Raw genomic sequence first — 26275 nt, forward strand, 5'->3', positions numbered from 1 at the left:
CCAGCGGAAATGTAGGTACTGAAAGGGAACGAAATGTGAGCAGCTTTCTTGTGCTCAATTCTGCGGGCAGTGAAGTACGTTAAGCTGGGGACGTCCCCCAACCCACCTGGGAAGCTGGCCGCTACAGTCCACAGGCTGGGGCCACCGATTCTCCGCGAAGTGCCCACAGTAGGGACCTTCGGTGTATTCACTTAGCTCCCTACATCAGAGAACCCTTCGGGGAAGAAGCCGACTGAAACAAGTTAGCAGCTGAACACCCTTCCTAGTCCCGGCTCCCAGCGCCCCGCCTACAGCCTCCTACCTGCAGAGAAGCAGAGCAAAGACAGCCGGTGCCTCAGGCGGGCCAAGCCTAGCACAGTGGGAGCAAAGAACATGGCTTCATCGTCGGGGTGCGCGATCACCAGGAGGGTCCTGCTTCCATCTCCCGGCAAGCCAGCCGGCTTCTGACCCTTCATGCGTTCCCAAGAGTCCCAAACCCAGAGGAAGCCCCATCCTAGGACCGCCGCTGCTAAGCACAGAAAAGCCACGGCTTCCATGCTCTGTAAGTGGCACCGCGCCTGCGCAGGAGGAAGACTGCTCAGACCCGAGCTCCGGCGGGAAAACTGCGCTGGCCGAAATTGCGTTCCGAGTTTAAGTCCGCGTTGCCGGCCAGAGGTTTTAGACGTTGGGTTCCTGCTGGGGTTTTACAAGGACGCCCCACAACCCTTCTTTATCTAGTTCTCTCTACTTTGTGCAGCATCTACGACGCCTTTTTGCCTTCTCGATTTCAGAGACAAACCCCTTGCCGTCTAGTTTTCTACCCTTGTCCTTACAGTGCCTTGGGTTTAAAAAGAAACGTTTGAAAATACCCGCCCTCCCCATCTTGAGTTCCCTCCTCTCTTCAATGCACCATTTTGTAACTCAGTTCTTAAAACCCGTGACTTTCTCATAATTATATGGTTAGCTCCTTATCCGGATGCACCGACTTTGTTTTTCCTTAATTTGGGGATGTGGGGTGGTGGCTCCTCTGAAGGAAAAGCACGCGGCTATGGGGAACCGTCCAGTCATTTCTGTAGAAGAGTAAGGCTGAGAGAGCGCACTTCGTAGTCGTGAGGGCCACAGGCTCTTCCGACGAGTGTGACTTTAGATTAAGGAACATCATGGACAGATCAGCATCGCCTGACATATCAGGGAAGTCCCGTTGCGAATTACAGCCGCAGCCCTGGCAAGTGTCTTGGGTAGGTCGATGTGCACCCCTCTGGCTCCCAGCACTGGGGACCTGACTTCCCTTCCTGCAGCCCGGCGCCCGAGCAGGCGGCCGCCGTCTCGTCTGGCCGCGAAGGGGTCGCAGGGCCCGAGGCATGGCCATGGGTCCTTCCCCTTCCCACGCCTCGGGGGGCGGAAGGCCCCGAGCGCGCGGGGACCGGCCGGCCGGCCGGCGGCGGGCGCTCCCGGCCCGAGTGCGCGATGGCAGCGCGCTGGGTCCGGCCGGGCGGGGCGCGGCGCGGCCCCGGCCCGTCTCGGCTCGAGGGGACCGCCGCCGCCAGGCCGAGGGGAGACCTAAGGGGACCTGGCGTGGGGCGACCCAGGAAGCTCGGCCGAGGTAGGAGCCGCGCTCGGCCAGCGGAGGGAGTCGGTCTCCCAGCCCTCCGGAAGGAGGAGGAGCCGGCGCCGGAGCCGCCTTAGCCGCGGCCGCCCGAGCCGGGGCGGGGGGGAGGGAGAGGGGTTGAGTCAAGATGGCGGCCAAGGTGGCGAAGCAGCAGCGGCGGCGGCGGCGGCTGGAGTGAGCTCCCGGCTCGCCGCGCCGAGCGAGGTCCCGGGGTAGGGACGCGCGCCGGGGCCGCGTCCTGCTCCGCAGGCCCGGGGGCGCGCCGGCTACCACGCTCCGCCAGCTCCCGGTGAGTAGGCCCCGGCGCCCGCAGCCCCGGCCTCCGGGCCCCCGCTCGCTCGGGGGGCTTCCGAGGGCTCTCGGGGCGCCGGCCGCAGGGACGGCTTCGCGGCCAGGCGAGGGGCGTTGCGGGCCGGGTGGGTCGGGACCCGCCGCGGACGCCCGGCCTCTTCCCCTCGGCCGCCCGGGGCGAGTCGGGCGCGGCGCGGAGCTGGGGCTGGGCGAGTGGAAGAGGCTTATGGAGTTTGGAGGAAGAATGGGCTGCGGCCGGCCGGGTGTCCTGTGGGGAGGGGGCGTGCGGAGTCCTGCGGGCCGACTGAGGGAGACCGGGAGGGCCTGGGGACCCCAGGTGGGGCCGGCACAGGTGGCGGGCCTGGGCTCACTCTGAGAAGGAGTTGGTGGCCGTCTTGGGAGTGTGGAAGGGCTTAGGGAGGGTGACAGCGATGGACAAGTGCGTGAAGAGCAAACTAGTTCACCTTCTAACCAAACCACTTCGGGTGTAATGGCGAAGGGTGGGTAGTGGTGGAGACGGCAACGATCTGAACCCTGTACCTTCTGCCTTTTATTATTGGTGTCTTACTGTGTGAAGTCGGTGAATTCTGTTTTTCGAGGAAGAGGGATTTGAGAAACTAATTGAGAACCCGCTCTTAAATGGAGAGGAGACTGAATTCTTCGATTTAACTGGATTAGGTGTAGTGCATTAAAGGTGCGGGTGGGAATGAGTGTTATTTATGAAAAGTGTTTGCTCAGGAAGGGTCAGTTGTCTTTTCCTGATATCGCATGGCAGTTAACCTTGGACAGCAGTGGTATAGGTAATTCTAATCTTTGGGATTAGTATATTCAGCTGCATCAGATTTGCTTCCCTAATTGTATCCTAATTACATCGAAATTTACATTCCTTGTGTGCATCCTGGTGAGGCAATGATGGGAGGCCGAACACTGAGCCCAGAGCAACAGGCCCGGGATTTTAAAATGCCAACAAATACTCATTCATTCCTTCAACATATCTTGATCAATACCTACTGCTGATAGGTCAAATGTGATTGTCCCTTCGATAGCTGGAGAGCTGATGTCATTATTTGATTTTTAGTAGTTAAAAAACATTGTCTTAATGTACCCTTTCATAAAGATATTTATTGGATAAACCAAGTGGCCCTGGCTCAGGAGCAGATAGAACAATTTTAGAGTCTTATTTAGAAATGGGTAAAAATTACCGAAGGAATAAACACAAGTTGTTGGAGAAATACTGTTTGTATTTGCTCATTCTGTTAAATCCTGATGGAAGTTTATTTATTCATTTTAATATTTATAGTGCACAGTTGCCTTGCTTTAAGCACACCTGTCAATGTAAATCAAGGTTAACACACGTATATATAAATAATATGCACATACTTGCATACATACATAGGATGGGATTGCTTGCAATTCCAAAATACTCTTTCCTTTTACAAAAGGCTTACCATATGTTGAACTACTCCCCCAGAGAAAAGACAATACAGAGAGTCCTGATTCTCACTTTTACTAACTATGTGACATTTTGGAACTTGATCGACCTTTCTGTGCTTCAGTTTCCTCATCTGTGATGGTAGGGAAACATCCACTCTCCTAGGATTGGCTGCTGTGAGCCTAAGAAAGTTAATAGTTATGAAATTGCTTTAAACGGGTTGAAAGGGTTATGTTTCCCTGAGGTAGTGACAACTTCCTTTGCACTCTTGAAATGCTTATCTGCAAATCTCTCATGGCATTCACACTTTTCTGCTTTGTATTTAGGTATTTATGTACCAGTTTTATCTCCTCTTGAGGTTAGGATAGGCCCTTCTCAGATTTTATCTTTACATTCAAGGCACCATGTACGACAATAATTTTCTGTGCAGGATATTGACACTGCAAATGTCTGTTGAATGGATAAACATTGTATTCTAATTAGAAAAACATGTTCACATTACAACTTAGCTGAATAGGCCTGTTATCTCCCGTGACATATCTGTATAGCTGTGATTCCCTTCATGGCCTCTGAGGAAGACATATTTTTAAGTGAATACCTGGTTGGATGAAATCACAGAGTAAAACTTAAGTATTTGGTGTACCCACATAATTTTTTAAAACAAAATACTTGAAATTAACTTCTGTTTCTTTGAATTTAATTGAGTAAAAGTTGGTTCCAAAGCCAGGCAAATGTAGTCAAGTTTTTTAAAGCCTTTTTTATTTTTTATTTACTTATTTTTATTTGGGAAGTGGTGAGGTTTTCTTGCCATTGCTGCCATAGGAAGCAAAGGCTTTTGAACAGGCCAGGGATTGGTGTAGGTAAATGTCAGGCTGTTCGTTAGTGTGTGTGTATGTGTGTGTGTTTGTGTGTGTGTGTGTTTTGTTACTCAGTTTTAATTGTACTTTGTGATCTGTCTTAATTGCAATTTCAGATTCTTATTGATGCCTGGGAATAATAGAGGTCTAGTGTTACTTCGTTACTCTGTCTTTCCTGATTTCAGATGTTGCATTTTACCGGAATACGTGCAAAGAAGTAGTAAAGCTTGACTGGAACTTATTCTGTCTGGACTTACTTGCTGATTAGAGATCCATATATAGTTCATTCACTTGTTCAAGTGGTGTGAAGTGCCTTTTATGTTCAGGGTACATTAGCAAATGCTGTAAAGGTAGAAAACTGAGCAGATCAATTACGTGCACACATAACTCAGTCTCTAGATTGCCTGATATTTTATCCTTTTCAGGTTTGAGGATGCAAGAAGTACATTTAGACTGGTAGTCAAAACATTTTGTGTATTTCCTTTTCTGTCAGGACCTAGGAGTATTGAAAAGCTATGAAAAGCTTCTGTCATGTAGCAATAATGGTATAAGGGCATCTGTTTTTTATTTGGTATTCTTGTGGTGGTGGTTTTCCTTGAACATTTTTACTGTTCTTCTGCCATTTTTTTTCTACCCCAGAAGCTTGTGTGGTCAAAATATTATGTGGATAGTCTTAAGCTACAACATACTTTGTTTGTTTGTTTGTTTGTTCTCTTTGCATTTGAAAGTCAGATCATACAAAGTCACGTGAGTGTTCCTACGGAATTCTTCAGTTTGATTCCTCCATGTGTGCTACTGTTGTGTTACTTTTACTTAAAAGTGATCTCGGGGCACTTGGGTGGCTCAGTCGGTTAAGCGTGGTCATGTTCAGTTCAGCTCAGGTCATGATCTCACAGTTTGTGAGTTCGAGTCTCATGTTGGGCTCTGTGCAGACAGCTCAGAGCCTGGAGTCTGTTTCAAATTCTGTCTCCCTCTCTCTCTTTCTGCCCCTCCCCCTGCTTGCACTCTGTCACTCTCTCTCAAAAATAAACGTTAAAAAAATTAAAAAAAAAAGTGATCTCAAAAAAAATGTAAATTGGTTCAAATAAAATGCTAACAATTTATAGAATTCTAGGAGATAGAGTCATAATTTATCTAGTTTTACCTCTTTTACTCATGTGTAAACTGAGGGCCACAGAAGTGAAGTGATTTGCCTGCATTGTTGTAGCTGGGCAGTGGTAGAATCCAATCCCCTGGCATCCAGTGTGTAGGGCTCATTCCTTTACACCATCTTGTCCATGGGATGATTCAGTGTGATGATTGACACTTGGTTAAGACAAAAATCAGGGAGGATGGGAAATGAGAGATTGTTTATTCACCTTAGGTCTTGAATTTAAGCTATTTCTTAACTTTAAATTTCTTCAATGAAAATATAGGTTGAAAAAAATTAGTAGTGATCTACATCAGTAATAAGATCACCGGGAAATATTTAGTTTGCTTAATTTTGAATCTGCTGTGATTGAATATCTTCGTAAACAAAAATGTCCTTGAGATTATCTGGACCTAGTGATATTTCATGGAACTTGAGTATTATAGTAGTAGAAATTTTATTATGTCAATGATTCAGTACTTCTGAGACCCAAACAGGTTAAATTATTTTATAAATTAGCTATTGCTTGCTTCACTTTCAAACTTTTGGATGTTTTCCTTTTTCTTTTTTTTAATTCTTTTAATGTTTATTTTTGAGAGAGAGAGAGAGAGAGAGAGAGAGCAGGGGAGGGGCAGAGAGAGAGAGAGAGGGAGACACAGAATCTGAAGCAGGCTCCAGGCTCTGAGCTGTTAGAACAGTGCCCGACGCAGGGCTCAAACCCACAAACCATGAGATCATGACCTGAGCCGAAGTCAGAAGCTTAACCGACTGAGCCACCCAGGCACCCTTGGATTTTTTCTTTTTAAAGTATAAGGAGAGTGCCTGGGTGGGCTCAGTCTGTTAAGCATCTGACTTTGGCTCAGATCATGATCTGGCAATTCACGAGTTCGAGACACAGATGCTGACATCTCCGAGCCTGGAGCCTGCTTTGGATTCTGTGTCTTTCTGTGTGTGTGTGTGTGTGTGTGTGTGTGTGTGTGTGCGCGTGTGCGCGTGAGCGCCCCTTCTTCGTTCGACCCCTTTCTCTCTCTCTCTCTCTCAAAAATGAATGAACATTAAATTTTTTTTTTAAGTATAAGGGACAGTTGTTAAATAAAAGCTTAGATAAATAGCATGAACATAAACTGTATTTTTTTTTTTTTAAGATTTATTTTATTTTTACAGAGAGCACGAGCAGGGTGGGGGGAGACAGAGAGAGAATCCCAAGCAGGCTCCATACTGAGCATGGAGCTCAACATGGGGTTTGATGCCACAACCCTGGGATCATGACCTGAGTTGAAGTCAAGAGTTGGACGCTCAACTGGCTGAGCCACCCAGGTGCTCCTGAACTGTATCCTTAATGCTGTTGAAAAGTGCACATGAAGTATTAGTTTTCCGTAGGTACTTATGCCATAAAACTTATTTTAGAGGAGGAAGCATATTCTTTTTCAACTGGTATCCTCACATGAATACTGAAGCATGCCATATTTATTCCATTTGGGCTGTTAGATAATATGCCTATTTTGCCAACGTGCCTTACTCTTCTGAAATCTACCACATCTAAACTCTGCCTATTTTTTGAGCGTTTAATCACATGTTACTTCAGCCAGGAAGTCTCCCTCCTACTCCCTCTTCTTCAAAGATGTGTATTTTTCATTCTGGAAGTTCTTAATGCTTTGCTTATGCCTCTGTTATAATATCATAGTTATTTATGTACATGTCCATTTAATCCCTGCTATACCATAAGCTCATTGGGAGCATGTCTGTATCTCATGTCTGCCCCTACTCCTGGAATAACACTGCACCCAGGAAGTGTGTAATTGAAATCTGTTGAATGCATAAAAAACCTAGCTGCTAGAGTTCCTTGGTAGGGTTGTTGAAGAAGCTGATTGATACACATGTGGGAACTTGATGAATAGTTTACGTAAATTTAAAAACAGGTAGAAGTTGGGGTGCCTGGGTGGCTCAGTCGGTTAAGCGGCCGACTTCGGCTCAGGTCATGATCTCGCGGTCCGTGAGTTCGAGCCCCGCGTCGGGCTCTGTGCTGACAGCTCAGAGCCTGGAGCCTGTTTCAGATTCTGTGTCTCCCTCTCTCTGACCCTCCCCTGGTCATGCTCTGTCTCTCCCTGTCTCAAAAATAAATAAAACGTTAAAAAAATTTTTTTTTGAAAACAGGTAGAAGTTTACCAGTGTCAGAAAAAAATGTCTGTAATTCATGAATTATCAAAGCATTTCTTTAAAAAAAATATTTTTGTTGGTTTACTGGGATTTTGGGGAGAAAGAGAAAGTAAAGATGGGATTGGTTCATCTGACTATTTGTATTCCCACATAATGTTAGAATAAGAATATGTTAATTTATATATGCAGGGACTTTTGGAATGGTTCCCTGGTAGGAAAAAAATTGAATTAGGAATATGGGTTAGTTTGTTTTTAGGATTATAGAATATCTTTGACGGGTTCCCTTTGAAAGAATAGTACTGATTAGCTGTATATCAAAAATTAAATCTTTAAGTAGACTAGTCAAGGGCAAAGGAGGAGGAAAGTTGAGATGACCAAATAATTTTGATCCCCCCACCCAGTGTCTACTTGAGGAATAAAACTTGGGCTGGGTTTTCTGTTTTTGTTTGTTTGGTTATATTTGAATAAACTGATATCAAACCAGAGTAAGTTGAGATTACACTTTTCTTGGAAAATTTCACTGTTTGGTTTTGAGGGTCATCTTTCTGATTACAGTTTCCTTCTCCCCCCATACTTCTGTTTAACTGACTCTTTTCTTGACCTTTTAGTTGTCGTACACAGTTCAGAATCAGAGCAATCTGTTTGAGACAGTTCATTTCCCTTGGCAATAGCATATAGGTTTGTATAGATTGTATAATTTGAAATGTTTGTTTTAAATTGTAATCATCATGTCTTTGAACTCCTGTTCAAAGATGTTTAACTTTGTATTACTTTTGATTAACTTCTTTTAATTCAGTTTAGAATTACAATAACTTTTATGTATTTGGAAGGAAACCAAAACTTGTGCTTTCTAGGAGTTACAGCCTAAAATATACACAGTGTAATATACCAGATGTAGGGAGTATATAGTCCATTAACTCTATGTGTGTGGGTGTGTATGTGTTGGGGGGATGTGGGGGGAGAGAGAGGAGGATGGAACTGAACAGAGCAGGAGGGAAAGGGTGGAAGAAGTTGCTGTATATTCACATAAAACCATTTCAGTGAGTGCAGGAGGATGTGTTATTTTAGAATATTTGTCTTTCATCTATTATAAGCAATACATTATTTTACAGAAGTGTAATGTAGAAGTATATAGAGAAATTGAAAGTACCACTTCCTAGATAAAAATCTTCTAAGTGTTGCATATTCTTTCGATTTTTGTGTGTGTGTGTGTGTGCGCGCAGTTTCCTGTACGATTATGGGATCGTAACATATCGTTCTTTTATATACTTCTGTTGCATGTTGGTATATTTAGAGGTACTTCTGTCATTAATGGCTACATAGTATTTCACTTATGAAAAATACTATGATTTCTTTACTCAATTTATAGCTAGTTGGGTTTTCTACCCCCCAGAAAAACAAAGCTGAGGTGAATTATTTGTGTGTATTTGTTTTGTATACTTGTGCAAGCAGCTTTGTAGGATAGATTCCAAAAGTGGAATTGCTGTTAAATGAATAGCGTAGATTTGGGAGGATATTGACACAAGTGTATGAGTATGTCCCAAGTCCTGGCCAGTACTGGATGTTACAATTAAAACATTTTGATCATTTAAGAAGGGGTGGGGGGGGGGGAGTGATTCTAATAGGTTTTTTATGAATTGCTACTGAGGTTGGACATTTTTTAATCAGGGGAGTTGTATTTCTTTTATAAACTGCTTTTGGTTATTTTTTGATGGAGTTATTGGTCTTTTTTAGATCGATTTGAAGAGCTCCTTGTATATTAAGGGGTTCACTTTCTGTAAACACAAGTGTGCTCTACTGCCCCCCAGCTTTTCTTTTGTGTTATTATGTAGTCCAGTATATCCAACCCTGCTCTCTGCTGGCTGTGTGACCTTGGGCACATTACCTAACTTCTCTAAGCCTTAGTTTCCTTATTTTTAGAATGTAGATAATATAAATAACATTTGCTGGCACATAGTAAGTAAATAATAATGTTAGGTGTCTTCATTATTAGTCTATATATGGCTTCTGGGTTTCATGCTCTGTTTAGAGAGATCTTACTCTAAAATTTAAGATATTCACCCATCTATTAAACTAAAAAAATAAATGAGGGATATTATTGTATAACATGCTACTGCTTGTTTTAAAGAGGAAAAATAGGGATGCCTGGCTGGCTTAGTTGGAAAAGCATGTGACTCTTGATGTCAGGGTTGTGAGTTTGGTCCCCACGTTGGGTGTAGAGATTACTTAAATAAATAAACTTAAAAAAAAAAGAATGTATACATATTTGCTTGTATATTATAGGATATTTCTCAAATGAAACCCAAGAAACTGGTAATGTTGGCTGTTGTAAGAACTGAGTGACTGAGGCACATGATTGAGAAGACTTCAAACTATATATATATATACATATATATATATATACATATATATGTATGTATATATGTATGTATGTATATACATATATATACGTATATATATGTATATATATGTATACATATATATGTATATATATATGTATATATACATATATTTAATGTTTTTATTTGTTTTTGAGACAGAGAGCATGAGCAGGGGAGGGGCAGAGAGAGAGGGAGACACAGAATCTGAAGCAGGCTTCAGCCTCTGAACTGTCAGCACAGAGCCTGACATGGGGCTCAAACTCATGGACTGTGAGATCATGACCTGAGCCGAAGTTGGAGGCTTGCTTAACCAACTGAGCCACCCAGGAACCCCAATACCTTTTTATATTTTTAAGACCAAGAAGTCCCCAGATTTTAATTTAATCGTTAAATGTTTTTTAAAAAATTTCCTATTAACTTCTAATTTTTTGATCCATCTGGAATTTATTTCTGGTATAGGAAGTGAGGTAGAGATCTATATTTTGGGGGGGCATATGTGTGCCTGTTTTCTCCCCCAGATAGCCCGTTGTGTCAGCACCGTTTAGTGAATAATTCATCCTTTGTCCCACTGATTATATTTGTAGCTTTTGTCATTTACTAAACATGTTTGGAACTGTTTCCAATTTATTACATTCTGGATCTCTTGTTGTATATACCATATCCTTTAAATTACTATTGTTTTGTGATTTTAATACTGACAGGATTAGTCACCTGTTCATCGCTCTGTTTTTTTCAGACTTTGACAATTCTGGCAATTGTGTCTTCCCAGATGAACTGTAGATTATTCCGTGAAGTTCAAAAAGACGTCTTGCTGAGATTTTTATGGGGAATGCTGAATATTGATCAGGAATATTGAATTTGTAGGTTAATTTTGGAAGCTTGACTTTATGTACTTCCTCTCCTTTTGTTCGAATAGACTTTTTTATGTTCTTCAGTAGGTTTTCAAACTTTGCAAATAAGTTCTCTCCGTTTTTTATTTCTTTTGTTAAAAAATATGGTAGGAGAAAATATGATAGGGAATCAGAGAGTTTATATCTAGTGGAGGGAGACAGACTACAATGAAGTAAAACAGATCCATTTCAAATTGTGATTAATCTATAAACACAAAGGCTTCTGTGGTTGAGAGTAACTGATGGGAAGCCACCTTATAAGGTGGTTGGGCATGGCCTGAGAAGATGACATTTGAACTGAAAGCGTAAGTTTGATGAGGAGTCAGTCAGCCCCGTGAATGAGCCGAGAAGAGCATTCCAGGCAGAGAGTAAAGAAGGACAAAGGCCTGAGGCAAGGAAGGTCTTGGCTCGGGATGAAGGCATTGGAAGGAAGCTCATGTTGCTGGGGCCTACTGAGCCATCGGGAGAGGAAGCAGGCCAGATCAGGTGGGGCCTTGTGGGCCATAGTGAGTAGTTGGGATTTTATTTGAAGTGCATGGTAGCCCCTGGGGAGTCTTAAGCAGAAGAGTGAGGTGTTCTGCTTTATGGCTGAAAAAGATCATACGGCCTTTTGAGTACAGAAAAGTATTGAAGTGGGAAGTCCAGTTAGGAGCTTCTTGTAGCATGACATGATGGGGGTAGGGTAGTGGAGATGGAGAAGGCTGAGAGGCTTGGGGGGCGGTGTGTGGAAGGAAGAATAGGACTTGCTGTTTTGCTGTTGGAATGGGTGTTGTTGAGAGCCACGCATTGTCAGGTGCTGGGGAGGCCATGTGAGCAAAACCGAGATGGTCCCTGCCCCTCACATGTGTCTGGTGGCTTTGTTTTTTGTATAGCATTCAATAATTATTTTTAGTGTTTATTTATTTACTTTTGAGAGAGAGAGAGAGAGAGAATGTAGAGGCTTGAACTCAGGAACAGTGAGATCATGACCTGACCCGAAACCAGGAGTCAGACACTCAACCGACTGAGCCACCCAGGTTCCCTTAACATTCAGTAAATTTTAAGTCAGTTGCTTTTTTTCTACTTTATTTTGGTATATGCCCTAGAAATAGAGTGTGTTCATTAGCTTTATTTTACTTTGCTTCATAACCTTTAGTAGTCTCTGGTAGTGGGTCAGAGGGGAGGCAGCACAACATGATCTTTGAGAGATCTGTCTCTGAGTTAGAAAAAAAATTACGTTGAGAGTTACTTAGGCTCTCGCAAGCCTTAATGAGGGATAATAATGGAACTAGTGTTTTAGGTGAGCTGCTTGTCGGCCAAGCTCTTAGTGTACTGCCTAGGATGTAACAAAGGCTCAATAAATGGTAACTTTAAAAATTATTCTCCTTAGGTATTCTCCTATCTGTTAATTTTGGTCAAGCATCTAAGCTTAACATTTTTCTAACCTTGGATTACTGCTCTTTTGTGAAGAGAGAATTGGCAAAGAGTTGTCCATTTTGGCTTTGAAATCATTCATTCTTATAGCTGAAGGAATGAATATTGCTCAATTCAGAGAATTAGTTCAATAGAGTGCAGCTGTACCACAAAGTTCTCATTGGTGTTGTTTCTACTACTGCTGTCTTGGGAAACTCCTCCTTTCTCACTCTAGGGTGAAAGCAACATTTTTTGTTTTCTAAGTTCAAGAATTACTTTTTGAATGCCTGTATTCTTAGATTAATCAAATAGTTATGTCCTTATTAATGTGTTTCTTTCAATATCGTACTTGATTGGGGGTGGGATAGTTTAACCTGAAAGGCCATTTTTCTTTAGCTCCCATTCATCTGCCTTCTAAGTGAGATGTCATAATGTCAAAAGAGGCTACAAGTAAAATAAATACTCTGTTAATGGCATTCCCCCATAGTAGCTCCTTTGTTGTTGTTTTAAAGGGAAGAATGCTTTAGTTTATTTTACAGGAGAACTTTTAGTCCAGTTCAACACCTCTCTGATTTCATACAAATTACAGAATCCACTTAGATGATTCCTAGTGTCTTCTGGAGACCGGCCTCTTAGATGGACTCAGGAGGTCCGCTTTCTTGAAGTCAAGGCCAGTCTCAAGAGTCTTAGGTGGCTGGGATAATCCAGGCAGGTGGTCCTTAGCCTCTCCTTGCTTAAAATACTTTTGGATTTGGACTAGAGCTGGGCTGCTTTATGAGAATTAGTGTGACCTGATTTGTCTCAGTTTAATAACTAATATTTTGTCATGTGCAGTGTCCCAGAAGCCATTCTCCTATCCCATACTTCTGTACCAAAAGGTTTTATTCTTTGATCATTTAAAATAAAATTGAATAGTGTATTTCTTCTTCTGCCTTGGTGAAATGTGGGCTTCCCCTCTGTTGTGGCCCTCAGTGGATTCGTTCCTGCTTATCTGAAGAGGTATTTGCGGTCCTGCCACAGCGAAGTATATTTTTAGCTATTTTTTCCAAGATAGCTTAGGCCACCTTGAAAACTTATCCAAGTACATTTTGGTTATGCAAAGATTGTAGGCCAAAAGCCAGGAGTTCCTAGTGAGAGGGGATTGGATTTTTATTTTATTTTATTTTTTTGAGGATTGTGTTTGACATTTTGTTGTTGTAGCAGAAGTTTCCTGTTGGGTAAATTGATGTGTCTTTTTTACTTTAATATGGGAAGATTCAAAAAGGAATTTAAATAGATCAGTTTCATTTTACTACATTTCCTTGCCTGTTTACAAAATACAGGAGGCTAGTTTGGGGTTTATTCATAAAATTCGGATGGAATATGCTCTTCTCACTTATAACAATGGCATCTAGTTTTAGTATATTCTCATCCTAAAATATGGCTATGTATGTTTATGATATGAGGGGGTTGCACATAAAACCTTGACTGTATTTCTGAAACATTTCACAGAATTTTTACGGTGTGTGGAAGGAAGAAGAACAGGATTTGCTGTTTTGCTGTCAAGTGTCAAAAACGTAACTAACCCTGAGTTAATGAGGTTTGGTGCTAAAGACTGAACGTAAAATTTGAAACTGCCACCTAAGGTCTTTTCCCCTTCAGCCTTAACTTTAAACTGAATTCTTTTAAAAGAGGCATCTTGGTGAGCCCTGCCTGGTGTGGGGGTGGGGGCAGACTGAAAAGATAGCTTCGGGGGGGGGGTCCCCATTCTCACTGAATTGGAGTGTTTCTCCTGTGTATATTTTTTACATTTGGCTTCCAGTTAAGATGGTTGAGGAAAGAGTCTGGTTAAAAAACAAAAAGTTCTAGGGGCGGATGGGTGGCTCGGTTGGTTGAGCGTCCGGCTTCCGCTCAGGTCATGATCTCGGGGTCTGTGAGTTCAAGCTCCATGTGCGGCTCTGTGCCAATGGCTCAGAGCCTGGAGCCTGCTTCGGATTCTGTGTCTCCCTCTTTCTCTGCTCCTCCCCCGCTCGTGCTCGCTCTCTCAAAAAATAAATATTAAAAAAAATTAAAAAAACTAATAAAAGTTCTGAACTATTGCTGTGTGTCTCATGAGTAAGTTTGGAGGAAGGAAGTCATAGTGGTCTCCACGCTGCCTCTCTTGTGACCAAGGGTGGGGCCTGCTTTGACCCATAAAGTTGTATGCCTATGAGGGCTACTCTCTGATTTTGCTGAGATTTTGTTGCCACTTGAGTTGGGCTGATAGTACCTGACTTTATTTTATTTTTGAGATATTCAAGTTAAACTTCCCTAAAGTCACATATCAAAACTAGGATATCGTGAAGGATTACTGACAAGGGAAACACGGACAAATCATGTTTGAGGGACATTGAATACGGGTGAACTCAGGGAGTCCGCATCGCTGAAAATTAACAAAACCAAAAATACAAACACCAACACCACCCTACTACATGGACGTCTCATCATGTGGACCACTGTTGGAAAAAAATTGGATGACTTTGAGCTAAGATCTTGCCTTTTGCCTCTCCATTCCATTTATGGCTTTATTTGCTTAAAATGTCTGAGTTGGGAGGAGAGCTCAGAAACTGATCATGTAAGCATTTCTTAGGGGTGCAGATGAGAATTACCTGGAGAACATCTATAAAATATTTGTGAATGCTTGTATCATGGAATAGTCCACAGCAATAGAAAGAATGAAGAAGCTCTTTATGGACTCATGAGAATGATACATTGAGGAAGATGTATTAATAAAAGCAACATATAGAACAGTATGTATCTACTGTGCTACCATTTATGTATGGGGGGAATTGCGTGTGTGTGTGTAGGATATTTCTTTTATTTCTAAGTACGCTCCGTGCCCGACATGGGGCTTGAATGCACTGAGATCAAGAGTTGCGTGCATTACCAACTGAGCCAGCCAGGCACCCCTGTGTATGTAGAATATTTCTAAAGGATACTTCAGAACCTAGGAACTTTGGTTGCCTTCTGGAAGGACAGCTGGGTAGGAATTGGGGGGCCAGGGTGAGGAGATTTTTCTCTTTGTATTCTGTGGTAGTTTTTTTTTTTTTTTTCTTTTAACATTTATTTGTTTTTGAGACAGAGAGCATGAATAGGGGAGGGTCAGAGAAAGAGGGAGACACAGAATCTGAAACAGGCTCCAGGCTCTGAGCGGTCAGCACAGAGCCCGACACAGGGCTCGAACCCACGGACCGCGAGATCATGACCTGAGCTGAAGTCGGACGCTTAACCGACTGAGCCACCCAGGCGCCCCTGTATTCTGTGGTACTTTTAAAAGCTCTAAAATCATACATACAACACCTATTTTGAAAAACAAAATAAAATAAATACTACCACCACCAGGAACCTCCCGTGTCGGTTTTTTCCCCTTCCACCTGGAACACTGTGCAGGTGTATAGGAGGGGAATGTTGGCCAAGTGGTTTTTTGTTGTTTTTTTTTTTTAAATATAGTTTTACTGTCAAGTTAGCTAATACACAGAGTATATAGTGTGCTCTTGGCTTCTGGAGTAGATTCCCATGATTCATCACTTACATAAAACACGCAGTGATATTCCCAACAAGTACCCTCCTCAATGCTTATCACCCATTTTGCCCTCCCGCCCGCCCCCACTCCCCCACCGACCCTCAGTTTGTTCTCTATATTTAAGACTCTATTATGGTTTCATTCCCTCTCAGTTTGTAACTTTTTTTTTTTCCCTTTCCTTCCCCCGTGGTCTTCTGTTAAGTTTCTCAAATTCCACATAAGTGAGAACATATGATATGTCTTTCTCTGACTTTTCACTTAGCATAATACCCTCCAGTTCCATCCACGTTGTTGCAAATGGCAAGATTTCATTTTTTTTTATTGCTGAGTAGTATTCCCTTGTATATATATAATGTATATACACGTATGTATATGTATTATTATTTATTTGTTTTTTTTACCATTCATCAGTTGGTGGGCATTTGGGCACTTTCCATACTTTGGCTTTTGTTGATAGCGCTGCTATAAACCTTGGGGTACATGTGCCCCTAAGAATCAGCACTCCTGTATCCTTTGGATAAATTCCTAGTTGTGCTATTGCTAGGTGTTTTCCAGAGTGGCTGCACCAGTTTGCATTGCCACCAGCAGTGCAAGAGGGTTCCCGTTTCTCCACATCCTCACCAAAATCTGTTGTTTTCTGAGGTGTTAATTTTAGCCGCTCTGACCCATGTGAGGTGGTATCTCAGTGTGGTTTTGATTTGTATTTCCCTGATGATGAATATCTTGAGCATCTTTTCTCGTGTCTGTTAGCCATCTGGATGTCTTCTTTGGAAAAGTGCCTATTCATGTCTTCTGCCCATTTCTTCACTGGATTATTTCTTTTTTGGGTGTTGAGTTTGGTAAGTTCTTTATAGATTTTGGGTACTAACCTTTGATATGTCATTTACAAATATCTTCTCCCATTCCGTTGGTTGACTTTTAGCTTTGTTGATTGTGACCAGGTGGTTTTAATATGCAGCCGATTGCATTGCTGCAGTAAACATCTTTTTGTATGTAAGTACAATATGTGAGTTTCTTCAGAGTATGTACTGAAATTGCTGGGTTGTAATAAGGTGGCATTTCAGATCAGTGTGGAAGGACAGACATGTTCAGAAAGGTTTTTGTTGTGGGGCGCCTGGGTGGCTCAGTTGGTTAGGTGTTCAACTTTGGCTCAGGTCATGATCTCACAGTGTGTGAGTTCGAGCCGTATTGGGCTCTGTGCTGACAGCCTGGAGCCTGCTTCTGATTCTATGTGTTTTTCTCTCTTTGCCCCTCCCCTGCTCACGCTCTGTCTGTCTCTCTCTCTCCCAAAAATAAATAAACATTAAAAAAATTAAAAAAAAAAAAAAAAAGAAAGGTTTTTGTTGGGATAATTAACTATCAATTGGTAAAGAAAATATAGCTAGATTCCTACCTTAGCATTTTTTAGAAAAAAAATTTAGGTGATTGAGGAGCTAATATTTATTTATATATCTATATATATATATGTATTTATGTATCTATATATATTTATATATTTATTTATATATCTATAAAACCTTGGGTATAAGAGGCGAATGTAGAGAATATTTTTTTTAATTTGGGATAGAGAAGGCCTTCAGAAATATGAAACAAGTTATGAATTCTGGAAGAAAACATTTGTCACATAAAGGTAGAAAAAGGATTAATATTCAGAATGCAGAGGGAGGTATTTCAGTTTCCCCCTGCCCCTTCTCCGGCCTCTACCCCTACCATCCACTCTTCTTCTCCTTGGGCCTCCTTGCTTTGCCTTAAGACTTGTGTGGTTCCTCTCCAAGGGCTGCTCTTGTCCCTTCAAGGCTAGCTAGCTCTTTCTTCTCATCTTTCAAGCTTTGGCTCAAAAGTCATCTTAGAATATAATTTGTTACCCAAACTGGGGCAGTTTTGAGAAGGAAATGGAGCATAATTAATAACTGCACTAGGACAATAGCTGTGAATTGGGTCTGTTTCAGGAAATCAGGGCATAGGGTCATCTTACTGAGATTGGCTTTCTGTGATCACCCCATCAGAAATGCCAGAAATGTCTCCCTTATCCCTTCTCTCCCATCCTGTTTTTTTCTTTTGTTGTTTTGTTTTTGTTTTAAAGTTTGTTTCGTGTGTGTGTGAGAGTGTGCAGGAGCAGGGGAGGGGCAGAGAGAGGAGAGGGTGAATCTCAGCCAAGCTCTATGCTCAGCATGGAGCCCAACGTGGGGCATCAAACTCATGGCTCAAACTTAACTGCCTGAGCCACCCAAGCACCCTTCTCCCATCCTGTTTTATTAATAGCACTTTATCATATTATCTTTTGATTATTTGTCTATTTCTGTATCACTTCACAATAAGATGGCATATCTTGGTCACCATTCTATGCCAGTGTTCAGAGCTGTGTTGGTACATAGTAGTGTATTGCTCAATAGATATTTGTTGAACATGAGACATTCCTGCTTTTGGTCTTAAAATCTTACGAAGATATGACAGGCACACTTGAAAAACTGGATACAAGTGTTACACACAAATCATACTTTTATAAAACAGAATGTTCTCATATGTGGTCTTATTGTGGCATACTCCAAATACAAATTGCTATTAACTGAATTTTTTAAAGAATATTTTCCAAGCTAACGTATTGGATATTTAAGACAATTCCTTGAGAAGCATTCTCAGGCCTTCATCTTTGGGTATCTCTGTACTGAATAATCAAATGAATTCCTAGAAGTGGAATTGCTGTGGTAGAAGATATATGCATTTTCTTTTTCTTAAGTTTATTTATTTATTAAATAATAAATAATAACTCATACAAGCAAGTGGGGAAGAGCGGGGGGCGGGGAGAGAGAGATGCCCAGCCTGATGCAGGGCTTCAGCTCCTGAACTGTGAAATCATGACCTGAACCAAAGTCAAGAGCCAGACACTTAACTGACTGAGCCATTCAGGTGCCCTGAGGATATGTGTACTTTCAAGGCTTATCATGTATATTTCCTTCTTTCTTCTTTAGAGAGCAATTTGTACCCATTTTACTAACACACCAGTAGTGTCTAAAAGAGTGCTTTCTTCTTCTTCAAACTTGTACCAAAAGAGGTGTTATTTGTAATATTTTGCCAATTTCTGTGGAAAGAATGATTTTATTTTTCTGTGATTATTGATGAAGTTGACTTCATTAATTTTTTCCTTTGTTAATCCCATATTTCTGTCATGTCTTATATTTCCATTGTGATCATTTTTTTCTTATTGATTTGTAAGAAATATATATATTTGTTACATCAGAATTTTGCTGTTTTATTTTTTCTAGTTCGTAGTTTGTTTTAAGGTGTCTTTACTGTACAGAAAAATAAAAAAATATATTTTATAAGGCTAAGATACCTGTCTTCTTGTTTGTGCTTTTGGGGTTGTGCTAAGGATGTCCTTCTCTGTCTTTATATATGTATTTCTTTAAGGCTTTTTGAAAGTACTGTAAATGTTACCTGGTTTTTAAAGGGCCTTAGATTGTAAATCACTATAATATTAGTGTCCTTAACTTTTTTTCTTTATCCTAAGAGTTGATGAACAGATTAAAATGAAAATAAGCAAATAGTAATTTCTGTGATGTGAAGTCTCCAGGGGAAAATTTAGGCAGAAACCGAAGACTTACTGGCTGCAGTAACTCTCTAATACTGTATCTCATTAAAAAGATGTCTTTGTGTATGTTATTTACCTCGAAGATTAAAGAAAAAGTGCTGCTAATTAGATCATATAATGCCATTGATTGTAGGATGCATATTGAGTTTAAAGTTGTTTTTTTTTTATGTTTATTTTTGAGAGAGAGTACAAACAGGGAGGGGCAAAGAGAGAGGGAGACAGAGAATCCCAAGCAGGCTCTGCCCTGAAAGTGGGTCTTGAATTCATAAACTGTAAGATCATGACTTGAGCCGAAATCAAGAGTTAGATGCTTAATTGACTGAGCCACCCAGGTGCCCTGACTTTAGAGTTCTTAAGATGTGGACACATGTGGTTATTAGAATCTGTGAAATGTGGCATGTTAATTTGGACTGCTATAGTATCATTTTTCTTTTATTAAAAAAACATTTTTGGGGCGCCTGGGTGGCTCGGTCGGTTAAGCATCCGACGTTGGCTCAGGTCATGATCTCGCTGTCCGTGAGTTCGAGCCCCGCGTCGGACTCTGTGCTGACAGCTCAGAGCCTGGAGCCTGTTTCGGATTCTTTGTCTCCCTCTCTCTGATCCTCCCCTGTTCATGCTCTGTCTCTCTCTGTCTCAAAAATAAATAAACGTTAAAAAAAAAAATTTTTTTTTTAAAGGTTTTGTTTTGTTTTGTTTTTTTTTTTTTAAATCTCTCTACCCAATGTGGGGCTCGAGTTCATGACCTGGAGATCAAGAGTTGCATACTCTTCTGACTGAGCCAGCCAGGCGCCCCTGCACAATCACTTTTTAAAAAAATTATTTATTTATTTTGAGAGAGCAAGTGAACAGGGGAGGGGCAGAGAGAGAGAGAGAGGGAGAGAGAGAATCCCAAGCAGGCCCTGCACTGCCAGCGCAGAGCCTGATGCGGGGCTTGATCCCATGAACCATGAGATCATGACCTGAGCCAAAATCAAGAGTCAGATGTAACCGACTGAGCTGCCCATGTGCGCCCCCCCCACCCCGCACAATCATTTTTTTTTTTTTTCCCCGCACAATCATTTTTATTTTTCGTGGTTGCTTTGTGTAGTTTTGTTTGTTTTTGGCTTGGTGGTTTTTTCAAAACAACTTTGTTAAGATAAAAATTTGTGTACCATGCAATTCATCCATTTAAAGTATACGATTCAGTGTTTTTTGGTGTATTTAGAGATATGATACAGTCGATTTTAGGACATTTTTATCACCTCAAAAAGAAACTCCCAATACAGTCGTATATTATTCAGCCTTAAAAATGTAGTTAATTTTGATATATGCTACCACATGGATAAACCTTGGAGACATTGTGCTAAGTGAAATTGTCCAGTCATGGAAGGACAGATGCTGTTTGATTCCACTGACATGAGGTTCCTAGAGTAGTGGAAGTCCTGGAGACAGAAACTAGAAGCGTGGTTGCCAGGGACTGAGGGGAGGAGAAATGGGGAGCTGGTGTTTAATGGATGTAGAGTTTCAGTTGGGGAAGATGAAACAGTTCTGGAGACGGGTGGCGGTGAGAGTTGTACAACAGTGTGAATGTACACGATGCTACGCAGTCGTACACTTAAAAATGGCCAGAATGGTACATTTTATGTATATTCTCCTGCAGTAAAAACAAAAGAAATCCCATGCACCTTGCCCATCACTTGCTATCCCTCTGTCCCCGTCCTGCCATCCCTAAGCAGCCATTAATCTGCTTTCTGTCATATAGATTTGTCTGTTCTGGACTCCAGTCTGAAAGGAATCACACAAAGTGTGGACTTTTATGATTGGCTTCTTTTACTTAGCATGATGTTTTCAGGGTTGGTCCAAGTTAGAGTGTGTTACAGTAGTTGATTCTTTTCTTGGTGGATTAATGTTCCCTGGTATGGATATACCTGATTTTATTCGTCCATTCATCATTTGATGGATGGACATGACATTTGGGTTTTTCCCAAGGTTTGTATAGTTATTTTCGGACTTAACTTGAGCTCTGGCAATTCTAAGCAATAAAAACCTACTCCCATCTATATTAAGTAAAGGAGGCCTTATGTAAGACCATGTAGGTAGTTTAAGGGCAAAGGAAAGATGTACAATACTTTCTTATGGGGACTGACCCTGGAGCAAAGAAAGAGTCAGGAGCCAAGGCAATTGCTACTGTGTCTCCAGGGCCTGCAAGGTCTCTTGGCTCTCTTGTCTCTGCAAATCTACTCTAGTCTTTGTTGAGACTGGCCTTCTCTGCTCCCTCCCTAACTTCTCTGGCACATGCTTTGGCTCACCTTGACTCCTACTCTGGCCACTTTGCAACTCAGTTCCCTGCAGCTGACATTCTCAATTCCACATTCTTGGAGAGGGATCTAATTGGTACATCCCTTGTCCACTAGGGGAGTTCACTTGATATAAACATGGTGTCAAAATCTCACATTAACCAGGTTCAAAGTCTCTAGAGGCAGTGTATGCATGGATCTGGGTGTGGCTGGCCACTCTAGGTCACTAATGCTAGTCAATCTAAAGATGATTTAATTCTCTAGGTGAGTGGTCGTCAAACTTTTTGATCTCAAGACTCCTTTATACTCTTAAAGTTAACTTAGGACTCCAAATAGCTTTTGCTTCTGTGGGTTATATATGTTGATATTTACCATATTAGATATTAAAATGGCCATTTTAAAGATACTAGTTCATGTAAAAATACTATAAACTCACCATATGCTAAGATAAGTAACATTAAATTTTTTTTTTTTTTTACATTTATTTATTTTTGAGAGACAGAGAGACAGAGCGTGAACAGGGAGGGGCAGAGAGAGAGGGAGACACAGAATCTGAAGCAGGCTCCAGGCTCTGAGCTTTCAGCAGAGAGCCCATGCGGGGCTTGAACCCATGAACCATGAGATCATGACCGGAGCCGAAGTCGGAGGCTTAACCAACTGAGCCACCCAGGCGCCCCTAGATAAATAACATTTTTATGATAAGTAACTGTTTTCTGGAATAAAAACAAAATTTGATAAGAAGAGTGGCATTGTTTTACATTTTTGCAAACCTCTGATGTCTGGCTTAAAAAGATAGTTTTATTCTCGTATCTGCTCTGCATTAAGTCTTGCAATATTGTTTTGATTGAAGTTTATAAAGAAAAGCTAATCTCATGCAGTATTTGGGAAGAGAGGGGATTTTAATAGCCTTTTTATTTTATTTTTTTTAATGCTGAGTTTTGAGAGAGGAGAGAGAGAGCGAGAGAGAGAGAGCGAGAGAGCGTACAAGTGCACAAGCAGGGGAGAGGCAGAGAGAGGGGGACAGAGGATCCAAGCAAGCCCACGCTGACAGCAGCATGCTCGATGTGGGGTTCAAACTCACGATCTGTGAGACCATGACCTGAGAAATCAAGAGTCAGACTCTTAACCAACTGAGCCACCCAGGCACCCCTTAATATCCTTTTTAGATAATTGTAGATACTCTTTGATACCATACCCAAACCAGATAAGTGACAGTTTTTTTTTAAAGGTTCATTGCTGTGTAGAATCTGAAGCCAAATCAATGAACTTTTCATATTCTATCACGTTAAACATTTATTGGGTTGTCTTGTACTTTATTTGTAGTAAAATGTCTTGCACTTTAAATAAATATTGCACTCATGAATAATTTAGTCACATTCTATATTGGTCATTTGGAAAATATTGATTCATTGAGTTATATAGACATTTCAAATGTTGACCTATTTTATTATGTAACATCTCAAAAGCCCACACTTGTTACTATCACCACCAGTCTTGCCAGAAAAGTCTTTAAATGTGGGGAAGCCGTCAAGCTCACGGAAGCAAGTACAAGTTTTTCCAAAATCCCAATTTTCATAAATGCTGGCAGTTGTTTTCCTGGAAGTGATAAGTTCACTGTGTTCTTCCTTGAATACTTTCTCATCCTCACTGTTGTCTTAGGCTGTTTTGCGGGCGGAATTATTTAATAAAGACAATATTTCCTCTGCACCAATGCTTACCTTGGAAATAATCTTGAATCTTTTTAACAATTGACTTTTCACAACCCCAACATTTACAACCATAGGTTTTTGTGTCTATAATATATAACATTTGATTCTCATTTATCAAAAAAAAAAAAAAAAGGACATGTAATGAGCATTTGCAATGTGCCAGGTTCCATGCTGAGATTTTATATACATCGTATTACTTTATATAGCTACTGATATTATTATTTGTGATATATTAATGCTTTTTTAAGTGTACAGGAAAAGACCCACTAATGTTTTTCAAACCTCAATAATTTCTATTATATTAAGTAAATACATGAGAGAAAGCTTTTACTGGTAATTGTGGTTTTATTTATATAGCTATAGTTATAATTTATTAGAAGTACACCTGGTGCTTTAGTTCTTATCAATTCTATTTTTTCCCGTCTTGTTTAGGTGGTTTCCTAGAAACATGATTGTTTGTTGGACTTGATCTCACAGCCTGGTGAGGACTTCTTTACTGATAATGTCAAGTTCAGGTTATCCTCCCAACCAAGGAGCATTCAGCACAGAACAAAGTCGTTATCCTCCTCACTCTGTTCAGTACACGTTTCCCAGCACGCGTCACCAGCAGGTAAGGATCAACTACTATGTACTTGCCTAAGTAGAGGCGTGCGCGGGTGTGTGTGTGTGTGTGTGTGTGTGCGTGCGCGCGCCCGCTGGCGCTTTCTTTCCTTTTCCTGTTTAATGCATTTGTTGGTCAGAAACCAAATGCGATTGTTATAACTGTATATTTTAAATGGCAAGAACCGTTCTCAAAGATGAGGAACCCAAGGTTGGGGATTATCTTTGTCTTAGTCTGGCTTTATGCCAGATTGCAGCTAGTGACCATGTCTTTTGTTTTCTTTTTTCTTTTTTTTAAAAAAAATTTTTTTTATGTTTATTTAGTTTTTGAGAGAGAGAGAGAGAGACAGACAGACAGACAGACAGAGTGTGAATGGGGGAGGGGCAAAGAGAGAGGGAGACAGAATCGGAAGCAGGCTCCAGGCTCTGAGCTGTCAGCACAGAGCTGGATGCAGGGCTCAAACTCATGAACTGAGAGATCGTGACCTGAGCTGGAGTCAGATGCTTACCTGAGTGAGCCATCCAGGCGCGCCCCCCCCCCCCCCCATGTCTTTGTTTTCGTTTGTAGGAGTTGTTGTTAGAAAAATATCAGTTGTTTAGGGTTTCCAGGTTAAGAAACCCTATTTTATCGCTACACGTTCTGGTTTAGTATTAAGCTGGCCAGATAACTTGGCATCTCTTGAGCGATGGCCAGGATAGGGCCTGCACCTTCTTGAGAGGCTGACGGTAGGAAGATGAAAGAGTTTGCATGCTGATTCACTTGTGAAAAATAAAATATGAGAAGAAATTATTAGCTCAGAGCAGGCTGGGACAGGAACGTAAGGGTTGAAGAAAAAGAGGAAGGGAAGGGGTGAAATGGTCATCTCAGAGGAAAAGCAAATTTGGGGTGCCTGGGTGTGGCTCAGTTGGTTAAGCATCCAACTCTTGATTTCGGCTCAGGTCACGATCTCACTGTTAGCACGGAGCCAGCTTGGGATTAGCTCTCTCCTTCAAATCAATCAATCAATATATTTATTTATAAACATATTTAATTTGATAAATATATATATATTTTTTCAAGCAGTCTTTTTTTTAAAGTTTACTTATTTTAAGAGAGAGAGAGAGCGTGAGCACACAAGCGGGGGAGGGGCAGAGAGAGGGAGACACAGAATCCTAAGTAGGCTCTAGGTTCCAAGCTGTCAGCATAGAGCTCGATGTGGGATTCAAACTCAAGAGCTGTGAGATCATGACCTGAGCTGAAGTCGGCCGCTTAACCAACTGAGCCACCCAGGTGCCTCTCACTTTTTAAATATTAAGTATGTTAGTTGCATATTTTTGTAGATGCCCTTAAAACATTTTTTTTTTTAATGTATTCATTTTGAGAGAGAGGGAGAGCTTCCGCATGAGCGGGGTAAGGGCAGAGAGAGGGGGAGGGAGAATCCCAAGCAGACTCCACACTGTCAGCTCAGAGCCCAATATGAGGCTCTGTTCCACAAATGGTGAGATTATGACTTGAGCTGAAATCAAGAGTTGGACACTCAACTGACTGAACCACGCAGGTGCCCCTGTAGATGTCCTTTTTCAGTTAAAGAAGTTGCTTTCTATTGCTAGATTGAGAGTTTTAATCCTCATTGGGTATTGAATTTTGGTTGCATTGTTTTCCCTCAACCCATAGTCTTTGTCTGAATACTGATTTCCTAGTTTGCTGCTTTTTTGTTTTTATTACAAAAAAATTTTTTTTTTTTAATGCTTATTTTTTGAGACAGAGAAAGACAGAGTATGAGTGGGGGAGGGGCAGAGAGTGAGGGAGACAGAATCTGAAACAGTCTCCAGGCTCCAGGCTGTCAGCACAGAGCCCGACGCAGGGCTTGAACTCATGATCTGTGAGATCATGACCTGAGCCGAAGTCGGATGCTTAACCGACTGAGCCACCCAGGCGCCCCTGTTTTTATTTTTTTAAATCAACTTTAAGGTTTAATTGATACATAATACAATTTTCTTATATGTATACATTTTGACAGATTCATACACCCATAAAACCACCACTAAAGTGAAGATGTATTTCTGTCACCCCATAAAGTTTCCCATGTGCCCCATCCAGATTAGTCCTTCTCCTGTACTTTCCACAAACTCAGCTCCTAGGAAACCACTGTTCTGCTTTTTGTCATAACAGATTATATTTGTTTTGAATTTTACATGAACTCTTTTATCTGTGGCTTCTTTTGCTTCCCATAATGTTTTTGAGATTTCTTCAAGTTCTGGTGCATCTGAGTAGTTAATTTCTGTTTATTGCTGCCTATGGATATATCACAATTTGTTTATCTAGTTACCTATTCCAGTTTTGGCTATTATAAATAAAATTATTTAGAAAACATGTATCTTTGTGTTTTATCTAGATTATATAAAGTATTGCCTTATTTTCGTAACAGTATTGTTGGACAGCTTATCTTTATAATTTTTATCA

At 41.2% G+C, this 26275-nt stretch overlaps 2 protein-coding genes across 17 annotated transcripts in view; one reads left to right on the top strand and one right to left on the bottom strand.

Annotated features, from left to right (window-relative positions):
• The window catches only part of PIGL (phosphatidylinositol glycan anchor biosynthesis class L), a 76424-nt gene extending 75674 nt beyond the window's left edge, over positions 1–750 (bottom strand). Inside the window, exon 1 of the mRNA XM_007080753.3 lies at positions 302–750. Coding sequence (XP_007080815.1) covers positions 302–536 — 235 coding nt within the window. The 5' untranslated portion in view covers positions 537–750. The remainder of the gene's footprint in view (positions 1–301) is intronic.
• Positions 751–1194: 444 nt separating this feature from the next.
• NCOR1 (nuclear receptor corepressor 1) overlaps positions 1195–26275 on the top strand; it is a 158723-nt gene continuing 133642 nt past the window's right edge. For 10 of the 16 annotated variants that reach the window (XM_042967733.1, XM_042967735.1, XM_042967744.1 and 7 more), the window contains exons 1-2: positions 1710–1877; positions 23665–23842. In XM_042967733.1, the coding sequence (XP_042823667.1) occupies positions 23735–23842 (108 nt within the window). In that variant the 5' untranslated portion in view covers positions 1710–1877; positions 23665–23734. Of the gene's footprint in view, positions 1218–1709; positions 1878–23664; positions 23843–26275 lie in introns of those variants that run through there. The other 6 variants (XM_042967747.1, XM_042967742.1, XM_042967748.1 and 3 more) reach the window with 2 other exon arrangements.

This window comes from Panthera tigris, chromosome E1 (genome assembly GCF_018350195.1).
Source record: "Panthera tigris isolate Pti1 chromosome E1, P.tigris_Pti1_mat1.1, whole genome shotgun sequence".
Taxonomy (NCBI): domain Eukaryota; kingdom Metazoa; phylum Chordata; class Mammalia; order Carnivora; family Felidae; genus Panthera; species Panthera tigris.